Source organism: Crinia signifera, chromosome 5, assembly GCF_055691185.1.
Source record: "Crinia signifera chromosome 5, ASM5569118v1, whole genome shotgun sequence".
NCBI classification, from domain to species: Eukaryota; Metazoa; Chordata; class Amphibia; order Anura; family Myobatrachidae; genus Crinia; species Crinia signifera.
In genome coordinates, this window is record NC_139221.1 from 12,233,029 (window position 1) to 12,245,726 (window position 12,698).

Consider the following 12,698-nt stretch of genomic DNA (forward strand, 5'->3'; position numbering starts at 1 on the left):
CATACATACACCATACATACATGCATACATACATACACCATACATACATGCATACATACATACACCATACATACATGCATACATACTTACCTCTAGATATTGTCAGCAGGTAATATCTTGTACAAATAGTTTATTTGAAATCAGAGTTCCTTAGAGAATCCCTTTTAGATTTATCTCTGAGAATAATGCTTTAGGGGGGGGGATGCTCTAACATCCGCGCCCCCTTACCGCCGCACATCGCCCCCCATCGCCTACATAATTATCGCATATGTTCTAACATGTGGAGTGACATTCTATGGGATGAATTTTTTTTCTTGCAATTTTTTTTCGCAAAAACGGCCGAAATCGCATGTTTTTCCATTTTCGCATATTTAATGAGCTGCGAAAATGTGAAAAAAGTGCGATTTTGGCCAACAAATTTGACATTCTGGTAATGCGATGGCTGTTTTTCGCAGCACATCGCATCCAGATGTTTTCACATTGAAAAGTATACAAATCGCATATTTAATGGTATGCGATTTGTATAAATGTGTCTAAAATTCGCCCAAAAATCAGACCAGGTTCTGATGGGCGAATTAGCCAGAACCCTGCACAGATCATTGAGATCTGTGCATGGTTCTGTTGGAAAAAAAGGGTTAAACAGTTAAAAAAAAACAACAAAAAAAAACAGCGCGGGTTCCCCCGCCAGAGCATAACCAGCCCCGGGCTCATTGAGCCGGTGCTGGTGACATAAAATCACGGTCCCCGACAAATAGGGGTCCCCTTGATTTAATGAAACCAGCACCAGGCTCAAGGTCCGGCGCTGGTTCCCAAAATACGGGGGACAAAATGACTAGGGGTCCCCCGCATTTCAAGAACCAGCACCAGACCCAACCAGCCAGCAGGGTAATGCCACAGCCGGGGGACACTTATTATATAAGGTCCCGCGGCCAAAGCATTATCCCCCTGGCTAGTCAGCATGGGCAGGGGTCCTGGGGAAGTGGGGACCCCCCCAAAGAAGGGGTCCCCCCCCTCCAGGACTTACCAGCCCATGCTGAAAGTCCGGGGCTGTCCCCGATGCCCCTGGGCGGTGGGCATCGGGCTGATGAAAAGTGTAAAAAAAAATAAAAACTATTGTCTTATACTGTAGAACTATGAGTCCCAGCAAGCCTACTCCGCATGCTGGGACTTGGAGAACCATAAGTCCCAGCATGCGGGGCATTAAAGGGCCTGCTGGCACTTGTAGTTCCACAGTACAAGAAATAGTTAAATAAAACACACACTGACAGCCAGAAAAATAAACATTTAATACATCCACAGCCCACACATACTGATACTTACCTACCTTCAGCCCGTGGGTCAGTCCCTGGATCTGGGGTCCGGGGGGAACCCGCGCAGTTTTTTTTATTTATTTTAAATTGCGATTTCCTGCAAATGTGCGATTTTCAGACCTGAAAATCGCACATTTTCAGTACTAAAGAAATTGCATCAAATCGCACCTATTCGCACTATTTGGGCCGTTTTTCGCATCTCATTAAATATGCGAAAAACGGCCCAATCTTGCGATTTTCAAAAGTGCGATTAGGTGCGATTAGGTGCTATAAAAAACATGCGGATTTTACTGCATCCCATAGAATGTCACCCACAGTATGCGATAATTATGGCAAAGGACAGCTCTTGCGTGAGAGACAGTGAGACCGGCAGCTCCCGACAGCTCCCCCCTCCCTCCCTTACCCGGCGCTGCTGCTGCGCCGTGCTCTCCTCCTCCCTGCACCCAGAAGAGGATCAGTGCAGGGAGGAGGAGGTCACAGGTCCGGACAGGTCCAGCTCTGTGCTGCCCAAACACAGGTGAGGGGGGGGGGGGGGGGGTTTGGTGCGGGGCGGCGGGGGTCGGTGAGGGAAGGCGGTGGGTCACGGTAGAATCCCGTAGGCTTCTATGGGGCATCGCCAAATTTTTCTGGCGATGCCCCCCGTCGCGATAACCCTGCGGGGGATGCTTAGAGCATCTCAAAATGCTCTAAAACTCAGATAACAGGGTTTTTACCGCATTTTTAGTTTATAGAATCTCCCCCTATATCCTTTCATTTCCAAATCTTTCTTTTTAAAGGAAACACTTCAGAAAATGAGAGGACAAGTTATAATAGTTTGAACAAATATTTAGCATAAGACAAAGGTTCTATAATGAAGTAGCGTTTCCCATTGAAAGTAATTGACCAATGACTGTAAAATCTGTTCCCTATAATTGCTCCCTGTTACAATGTAAGCGTAAATGTGCCAAATTACCCTGATTTCTAGAATTGACCTTTTACTGTACAGTGTTATATTATCTCCATAACATGTATTTCAGTTATAACGACAAGGATAATAATTACTAAGTAATAATGATTTTCAATTGAAGAATTCATGAACTATTTCTTTTTTCTTTTCGTAGGCACCAACAGAACCCCCGAAAAAGAAGCCCGACCCAGTGACATCAGAGACGGTGGTATTTTGGGGTCTACGCCTCTGGCAGGTCATAGGAGTGTTTACCATCTTTGTTTTGGGAGTCAGTAAGTCACATTTCTATAATCGGTGTGTGAGATGCACCTCAGCTGATGCCATTTCCAGCCACTCTGAGTAAATGAGTCCAACATTCAATATTTGTACCTAGATATTATTTTTTAAGGACCATGACTGTGCATTTTAAACGGCCAAGGGAGGATGCGCTAAATCACTATTAATTAACCTCTGATAAATGAAATGCCCTTCTTAGACTGTGCGGATAATCACTGAAAAGCTTAAATGAAATCCTTTTATTTATTTAACGTCTGTGAAAATAAGAGTGTAATATGATATATGGTCACTAGATGGCAGCAGTATCACACATCACATAGAACATGGATTTGTTTAACTATAATTCGATTAAAGAAACATGACTGGATTAGCTTTAATAAAACACATGGAGCACTCTGCATAAATATTATCACAGGCTCTCTTGCTTTAGTAATTCCTACTGACGGAGTGTACCGGGAGAGTTTAGTTATTAAAGAGTGCCTGTCACTTCTGAGATTAAGTCATTAAGCATAGTGCCTGGGAGTGAGCTTGCGCTGACCCCGTAGCGAGCGTACAGCAGATAGATCTCTCGATGGTACCACCAGGTATAAATGTATAATGGACATAGGGGAGATGAATCGAATCTTGGATCAATCAATCCGCTCTTGTCACAGTTGAGGATTAATCTGTCTGAGACGCAAAGCTGCAAATTTCACTACCTTGCGTGTCATTTTAACACCGCCGCATGACCGATACTTTATCTCCCCCAGGCTATGCTAAACCTCCCCCTTTATCTCATAAATGTGACGTTATTATTGAGTAAGTGATCTATGTAGCTCACCTGTATTATGCGGTTCTCTGAAAATGGGGAATGTTTTAGGTAGACATTAAAAAGGTTGTGTCTAGGTCGATGTGAAAAAGAGTCAAAACAAGCAGAAGGTTGACATGCAATGGCATGTGAAAAAGTCGACATGAGTTTGTGAAATGTGAAATCTCACGTCAACCATATTCTGTGTGCACCAGTGGCGACTCCAGGGGTGGGGGCTGCAGCTCGGGTCAAAATTCAAATAGGGGAGCAACACCCACTGCCACCAACTGCCATCTCAAACTGACTCACTGGCAGTGGGTGTGGTTAAACTATTTGAATTTTGAACTGTGCTTCAGCCAAACCCCTGGAGTCTCAACTTGCGTCATCCATTCTCAGTTGACTTTTTGACCTTTTTATTATTATTGTCTTTTATTTACCTTTTGACCATGTCTGACTAATGCAATGTCGACCAATAGTGGTTGACATATTGACTGTCAATCTTATTACTGTCGACCTAAAGTGCGGACACCCTATAATCATTCCCTCTGTAGAACGCCTCGCAGATATAAAGATTAAGGGCGGTCTCCAATGACCTGCGATTATTGACTGACGGAAATTGTAATGTGAGGTCTCTCCAATGGACTCCAGTAACCGGCGCAAGACGCTGCTGTTCAGCGCTGAGCACGTGTGAGTGAAGAATGCTGGGGAATCTCATAGGGGGCACAGGGGACATATGATACAATGGCTAACGTCATCCTTAAGGTGCGTTTTTGCCCATGAGAGATGATATGAATATGGATCTAAACAACATACCCAAAATACGACCGTATCTCACACTAGACACTACTAAATCTCTTATCCATGCACTCATTGTATTCCGCAATCACCACTGCAATCTCTTATATATTTAGCCAGATCTGTCACTCATCCCCTGTGTATATAACGTTCCCGTTCAGCGGGATACACAAACCCGCCCCCCAGGGAAAAGTGTTCTATGTGTATAACGTTCTACACACCCCACCCCCTTTGACATCACCTCTCCCCGCCCAGCCAGGGCTACAGTACACGCCCACCATCCACCATTACTCCACAGCCACCATCCACCATTACTCCCGCATCACCCCTCCATCTGCCAGCAACACCCCCTGGACACCCGTGACCCCCCTCCCACGATTCGCGGGTCCCCCATGACCCCCCGCGATTTTCGGGACCCCGGCGACCCCCCCTCCCACGATATGCAAACTCCCGCCCCTCCCGCGATTCATGGCACCCACCCTCCTGCGATTTGCACTCCCCCACGACCCCCCTCCCACGATTCGTCCCCCCCCCCAGAATTTGCGGACCCCATCCCGCGATTCACGGTGGCCCCCCGCGCCCCCTCCCGCGATTTGCGCCCCCCGCGACCCCCCCTACCACGATTCGCGGTACCCCTGCGATTCGCGTCACCCCCGCGCCCCCTCCCGCGATTTGCCGCGCCCCTCCCGTGATTCGCTACGCCCTCTCCCACAATTTGCAAACCCCCTCCCGCGATTCACGTCACCCCCCTCCCGCGCCCCCCGCGATTCGTGGCCCCCCATGACCCCCCCTCCCACAATTCATGACCCACCCGCGCCCCCTCCCGCAATTCGCTGACCCCCACCCCCCCTACGCCCCCCTTCTTCATTCACGGCACCCCCCGCGCCCCTCCCGCGATTCACGGACCCCCACGGCACCTCACATGCACCTCACATGCCCCCTCCCGCGATTCGCGACCCCCTTCCCGCGATTTGCAGACCCCCTCCTGCGATTCGTGGACCTTCCCTCCCACGATTCATGCCCACCTCCCGCAATTCACGGCACCCCCCTCCCCCGATTTGCGGCCCCCCACGACCCCCCCTCCCGTGATCCATGACCCCCCCCGCGCCCCCTCCCGCGATTCGCGGACCCCCCTCCTTTCATTCATGGCACCGATTTACGGACCCCCAAAACCCCCCCTCCTGCAATTCACTGACCCCCACAACCCCTGTCCCGCAATTTGCGGACCCCCCCTTCCTGCGATTCAAGGCCCCCCCGCGCCCCCTCCAGCGATTTGCGGACCCCCTCCAGCTAATCGCAGATCACCGCACCCCCCTCCCGCATTTTGCAGGCACCCCTGACCCCTTTCCGGCAATTCCCCCCCCCCCCAGAAGACCCCCGTGACCCTGCTCCCGCATTTCACGTACCCCCGTGACAATGGGGGATCCTGTACCGCCACAAGTAGGTGCCGCCCCCCCACACCCGGAAGTCCCGCCACCGAGTTCTGATTGACCCACGGCCTATTCAGTCAGATATAATGAATGACCATTGATAGCTACAACAATCGATGGTTATCCAAGTAATATGTTACTGCTATCGATGACAGGGTGCAAAATCGCCATCAATGCCAACCATCGATGGCGTCTGCACCAATGCCCATCCCTACTCTGCAACAGCCCAAAACCTTTACTACCCCTCATGCCCACACACCTCTATCACTGCCCTGCCTCCTGTTCTCCTGCCCCGTAACTTCCACCAGTGGGGACCCGCTCACCCTGTGTTGCCCACATTCCCCTATCATGCTTTACCAACCAGCCTCCTGCTCTCATACACCCTAACTCCCACCAAGTAGGAGGAGACACTGACTCAGGGGCACTGTCCTGTGCTGCCACGCTGGACCCTCACCCACTGGCAGAAGCTGCACATTGTCTCCCACCCTCCTCTTTAGTCCCCCTTATGCCCACACACCCCTATCACTACCCAGCCTCCTGTTTTCCTGTGTCGTGACCTCAGCCAGTGGGGAGCTGCTGACTCAAAAACACCCTACTATACTCTTGCACACACACACCTCAACAACACGCACAACCCCCCCCCCCCCACAAATGTCACTGTACCCTCCACACTATCAATGTACATCTTACTCTGTAACTGCTTTTTAATTAAACAAAACAATACACACTCCCTTCCACATCATATGCTCTATATTTAACACATTTCACCTATAACTCAAGTTGCAATACAGGCCATCTTTCATACAATTCTAACCATATTTCTCACAATACAAACGTTCACAAATTAATGGGGCGCAGCCCCTTATGCCGGTGTGAAGAGCGCCCGTAGGGCACGATGAATCACCTAGTTATACTTATATGTGCAGATATCTGCTACGCTGTATCTTCGGCGCTCCGTCCTAGATACTCTGAGATGGTACTTGTAGTATATATTATACTTATATGTGCAGATACAGTATCCTGCATATACACTTTGATAAATATTCCCCGACACCCTCGGACACATTTCCCAGTATCACAATACAGCTGAGCAGTTGGCAAATATCCGCTATTTTATTCCTGAAAATAAAACTCTTCTTTAAAACGCTATAAAAGGGAATATAAAGTTCCGCAGGACTCTTAGCTGTGTACTGTAACGTACGGCACCAATATACATTTATTACCTGCTAAGCTTTTGCCTGTGGTAACTATAACACTATTACTGAGTAGTACAGAGAGAAGTTACTCTGAAATAACATTGTATCCTGTTCTATATCGGCTTCATTGTTACATACAATGATCAGAATGAGTATTGTGACTGTATATGGCACTAACCTATTCCTCGGCAGAGTACTGTCACAGAGATCTCACATTATCGCTGCTATTTGTTACTCATTCTTTCCAGGAATCCGGACTGATCATAGCCTGACTCATCATAGACAGTCATAGAAAAACGTCAACATGGAAATGGTCGACAAGCATTTTCTTACTAAATTTTCAGCCGACAGGCGGTATTTCATGCCCTACCACCCACTAGGGCATGGAGGGAGAATAAAATAGTGTGCCGGGCGCAGCGAGCCATGCGAGGGGATGCGGAACACTTACACAGTGTCCATGTTGACCTGTGTCGACATAGAAACCCTAGAAACTTAAAAATTAATGTCTACCTTTTTCCATGTTCACCTTTTGGATGTCGACCCTTTGACCATGCCAATTTTTTTAAATGTTGACCTTTTGACCATGTCAACCTTTTTCATGTCTACCTTTCAACCATGTAGACCTTTTACCTGTCGACCATTATCGGCCGACCATATGACTGTCTATGATGCGTACTGTACCACAACCTTTCTTTGTATAGGAAACACATCTCTTGCCTTCATCACTGTGCACACAAGTCTGTGAAGAACATACAGTAGACACATACTAGACAGAACACGTGGGCATTATCACGTGTGTTCTCCGTGCCCAACGTTGCACTCTTTGGAGCAGTCACGTTCTATTCCACACTTCTACCGCAGGGTTTTCTATTGAGATCAGGTCATACTCCAGCTCTGAATTCAAAACACGACTTTACTTGATGTTGTACAGAGATATCTAGCGTCCCTATGACATGTAACGTGCCTTGTGACTCGCCCACTGCCATGTAACGCGCCTTGTGACTCGCCCACTGCCATGTAACGCGCCTTGTAACTCGCCCACTGCCATGTAACGCGCCTTGTGACTCGCCCACTGCCATGTAGCGCGCCTTGTGACTCGCCCACTGCCATGTAATGCGCCTTGTGACTCGCCCACTGCCATGTAACGTGCCTTGTGACTCACGCTCTGCCATGTAACGCGCCTTGTGACTCACGCTCTGCCATGTAACGCGCCTTGTGACTCATGCTCTGCCATGTAACGCGCCTTGTAACTCGCCCGCTGCCATGTAACGCGCCTTGTGACTCACGCTCTGCCATGTAACGCGCCTTGTGACTCACGCTCTGCCATGTAACGCGCCTTGTGACTCATGCTCTGCCATGTAACGCGCCTTGTGACTCACGCTCTGCCATGTAACGCGCCTTGTGACTCACGCTCTGCCATGTAACACGCCTTGTAACTCGCCCGCTGCCATGTAACGCGCCTTGTAACTCGCCCGCTGCCATGTAACGCGCCTTGTAACTCGCCCGCTGCCATGTAACGCGCCTTGTAACTCGCCCGCTGCCATGTAACGCGCCTTGTGACTCACGCTCTGCCATTTAACGCACCTTGTGACTCGCCCGCTGCCATGTAACGCGCCTTGTGACTCGCCCACTGCCATGTAACGCGCCTTGTGACTCACGCTCTGCCATTTAACGCGCCTTGTAACTCGCCCGCTGCCATGTAATGCACCTTGTGACTCACGCTCTGCCATGTAACGCGCCTTGTGACTCACGCTCTGCCATTTAACGCGCCTTGTGACTCGCCCACTGCCATGTAACGCGCCTTGTGACTCACGCTCTGCCATGTAACACGCCTTGTAACTCGCCCGCTGCCATGTAACAGGCCTTGTGACTCGCCCACTGCCATGTAACGCGCCTTGTAACTCGCCCGCTGCCATGTAACGCGCCTTGTGACTCATGCTCTGCCATGTAACACGCCTTGTAACTCGCCCGCTGCCATGTAACACGCCTTGTGACTCACGCTCTGCCATGTAACGCGCCTTGTGACTCATGCTCTGCCATGTAACACGCCTTGTAACTCGCCCGCTGCCATGTAACACGCCTTGTGACTCACGCTCTGCCATGTAACGCACCTTGTGACTCACGCTCTGCCATGTAACGCGCCTTGTGACTCGCCCACTGCCGTGTAACGCGCCTTGTGACTCAAGCTCTGCCATGTAACGCACCTTGTGACTCGCCCACTGCCATGTAACGCACCTTGTGACTCACGCTCTGCCATGTAACGCACCTTGTGACTCACGCTTTGCCATGTAACGCGCCTTGTGACTCGCCCACTGCCATGTAACGCACCTTGTGACTCACGCTCTGCCATGTAACGCACCTTGTGACTCACGCTCTGCCATGTAACGCGCCTTGTGACTCACGCTCTGCCATGTAACGCGCCTTGTGACTCACGCTCTGCCATGTAACGCACCTTGTGACTCACGCTCTGCCATGTAACGCGCCTTGTGACTCACGCTCTGCCATGTAACGCGCCTTGTGACTCGCCCGCTGCCATGTAACGCGCCTTGTGACTCGCCCACTGCCATGTAACGCGCCTTGTGACTCACGCTCTGCCATGTAACGCGCCTTGTGACTCACGCTCTGCCATGTAACGCGCCTTGTGACTCACGCTCTGCCATGTAACGCGCCTTGTAACTCGCCCGTTGCCATGTAACGCGCCTTGTGACTCACGCTCTGCCATGTAACGCGCCTTGTGACTCACGCTCTGCCATTTAACGCGCCTTGTGACTCACGCTCTGCCATTTAACGAGCCTTGTAACTCGCCAGCTGCCATGTTGCTTCTTGAAAGTAGCATGTTTTATTGAGTCATATTGTAATGTAGTGAAGCAGTGGAACAGCCAGTGCAGGAACATGTTCTGTCCACCAGATGTCACTTTTCCTTAACTGCGCTGCGCATGTGTCAAGTTGCAAAAGAAGTCTGTTGCAGCTTCTGCTATTTGCCTGATGGAACCTGTCCTCTGTTCCAATACAAGGGACCCAATTTTGAAGAGCCCACTGATACTGTAATCCAGAAAAACATCTTACTTTTAGGGTTCATCCGTCAGAAGAAAACGCCTTGGAGTCTATCGGTATCTGGAGTTCTGCTGATTTAGGTTTCAGAATCCTTCTCCTTTTGAATATATATAACAAATGTGAGGGACGCTGGCATTTTTAGCGGAGATGTTGGTGCTCAAATGTTCAAACTTCCAGTTTAATCCCATTCCTAGGAACATGACAGTTGCTGGGAAGAAGATTTGCACTTTGTAAAGTTTTATAGTACACGTATCATGTTCACACTGCTCTGGTGCCCGTTTAACATTTATTTAAATTGTTTAAAATATTTTTACACCTCTTTAATTTCGGTCAGTACTGTGTATGTCACAGAGGAGACCTTCATCACGAGATGTCACGGATTGGAGCAGATTACGGTGATGAAACCATAGTCCCAGGAAGGAAGGAAGGGTGGCAAGAATGGAGATCCAGGTTTGCCAGGATAAAATAAAATTAGCGGACAGTGACATTTTTTTATATTTAAAATAAATATGATTTTATAGAGTAGCTGGAAAGGTAGAAAAATTACAATATTTTGTTAAACTTTTTTTAAAATTAAATTTGACTTATTCTTAGCAATTACAATTTCTTTTGCTCTGCGCTCTGTGAGCTGTTGGCCACGAACCCAGTCCCTCTGTGTCGGCAATGTTTGGTTGATGGGCATAAGCGCTGCCTGTGTTTATTTAAATGCTCAAAATCTGAGATGTTGAATGAATATGCTGAGATGGAGTCTGTCACATCCATTAACAATTTATCATTTGTGAGAGATTTGAGGGTGTACAAATCAATGTGAGTACAAGATGATAGGGTAGAATTGGGTACACAAAGTATATTTATGTGGGTGTGGGTTGAGGACGATCTGCAATTGGGGGTGGCCTTGTGGCCTTAATTGGTGTTTAATTACACCTATATGGGGTCCCCAATTCGTGGGAAATTTTCACTATAGTGTCACTGTAGAGAGATATCTAATGCTATTTGCCTTCGCGCATGTGCAATGCCTACGCTTCGCATGGACAGTCATTCGATAATTGCTAAATTTGCAAATTCTCTGATCAACTCTGAATCAGGCCCTTAGTCCGGGATTGCGCAACAAACATATAACATTTCAGTTTTATATTTTAGTAGCCGTTCGGCGGCGTGGTGTTAAGGCGCTAGGTAAGCAGTGAACGACCTGAATTAGGCCCACCATATATTCCATTATGAAGGGTACAGGCTATCCCTGTAGAAGAAGTGGATTATGTGTCAGAGACTTTGAGTGACCATTAGAGACGTAAATAGCTTTTTAATGGATGTTTGCAGCAATATTTGGAATAGGGATCTGTCCGCGTCTCTGTCCCCACGCGTCGTACTTCCGCCATGACAAAGACAGTCTGCACTCAATGTTCTCTACGATCCGGGCGGCTTGTTAAATCAATGCTTATGGTTTATTTTAGCTGGAGAATAAGGCAGATTTGTGCGCAGTAAATAACGCTAAGTGTCCTCTCCGCAGTGACTCAGAGCTTTCCTCTTGATGAGTTGATATAATGGCTTTGTGTCGGCAGTAGATACGATGTGACCGTCTTTTTTCCTGGCTAATGTTACACCGCTACGCTCTGCATTTCAGATATTATCTTATAATATATTTCTCCCAATGGGATTTTTTTCAATGTGATAAATTGGGCGCAGCGATGTATTCTGGGCGCGTTCCAGCGCTGCCGCAGCAACAATTCCGGAATAGTTTTTTTATTTCTTTTTTGTTATTAAATTACGGTTATTTTTTAGAGCAGTGACTGAGGTTCTGGGCACACAGATAACGTCTCCTTCCCGTTATGGGGCTATTACAGTTCTGCATTGCGCTTACTATCGCACAAAAGTTTTACACATAGGGCCTAATTCAGACCTGTTTCCATGGCGATGAATCAGCAATTATCGAAACACTGCGCATGTGTACTTTCTGTAGTGCTTACTAGTATAACGCAATGGCATATCAATAACCATGAGAACAAAACTCTTGGCAATGAGCATGAAACCCCTGGCAACAAGCATGAAACCCTGAGCATGAAACCTCTGGCTACGAGTATGAAACAACTGGCAATGAGCATGAAACCACTGGCAGTGAGCATAAAACCCCTACAATGAGCAGCGAGCATAAAACCCCTGGCAATAAGCATTAAGGCTATAAATACATTAGAGACTGTACAAAGAAGGGCAACTAAAATGGTGTATGGCCATCATCACAAAACGTACCAGGAAAGACTAAAAGATCTTAATATGTATAGTTTAAAGCAGAGAAGGGAAAGGGGGACATGATAGAAACTTTCACATATACCAAGGGATTTAACAAGGTACAGGTGGGAGACATTCTTCACAGGAAGAGGAGCAGCAGAACACGAGGACATGCACTGACACTAGGGGGAGGAAGGTACAGGTGGGGGACATTCTTCACAGGAAGAGGAGCAGCAGAACACGAGGACATGCACTGACACTAGAGGGAGGAAGGTACAGGTGGGAGACATTAGTCACAGGAAGAGGAGCAGCAGAACACGAGGACATGCACTGACACTAGAGGGAGGAAGGTACAGGTGGGAGACATTCTTCACAGGAAGAGGAGCAGCAGAACACGAGGACGTGCACTGACACAAGAGGGAGGAAGGTACAGGTGTGAGACGTTCTTCACAGGAAGAGGAGCAGCAGAACACGGGACATGCACTGACACTAGAGGGAGGAAGGTACAGGTGGGAGACATTCTTCACAGGAAGAGGAGCAGCAGAACACGAGGACATGCACTGACACTAGAGGGAGGAAGGTACAGGTGGGAGACATTAGTCACAGGAAAAGGAGCAGCAGAACACGAGGACATGCACTGACACTAGGGGGAGGAAGGTACAGGTTAGAGACATTCTTCAC

At 48.4% G+C, this 12,698-nt stretch overlaps 1 protein-coding gene across 2 annotated transcripts in view; it reads left to right on the forward strand.

Moving 5' to 3' along the window:
* Positions 1-12,698, forward strand: part of TMIE (transmembrane inner ear) — a 136,753-nt gene that overhangs the window by 53,172 nt on the left and 70,883 nt on the right. For both annotated transcript variants that reach the window (XM_083186688.1, XM_083186689.1), the window contains exon 2: positions 2,411-2,528. In XM_083186688.1, the coding sequence (XP_083042814.1) occupies positions 2,411-2,528 (118 nt within the window). The remainder of the gene's footprint in view (positions 1-2,410; positions 2,529-12,698) is intronic.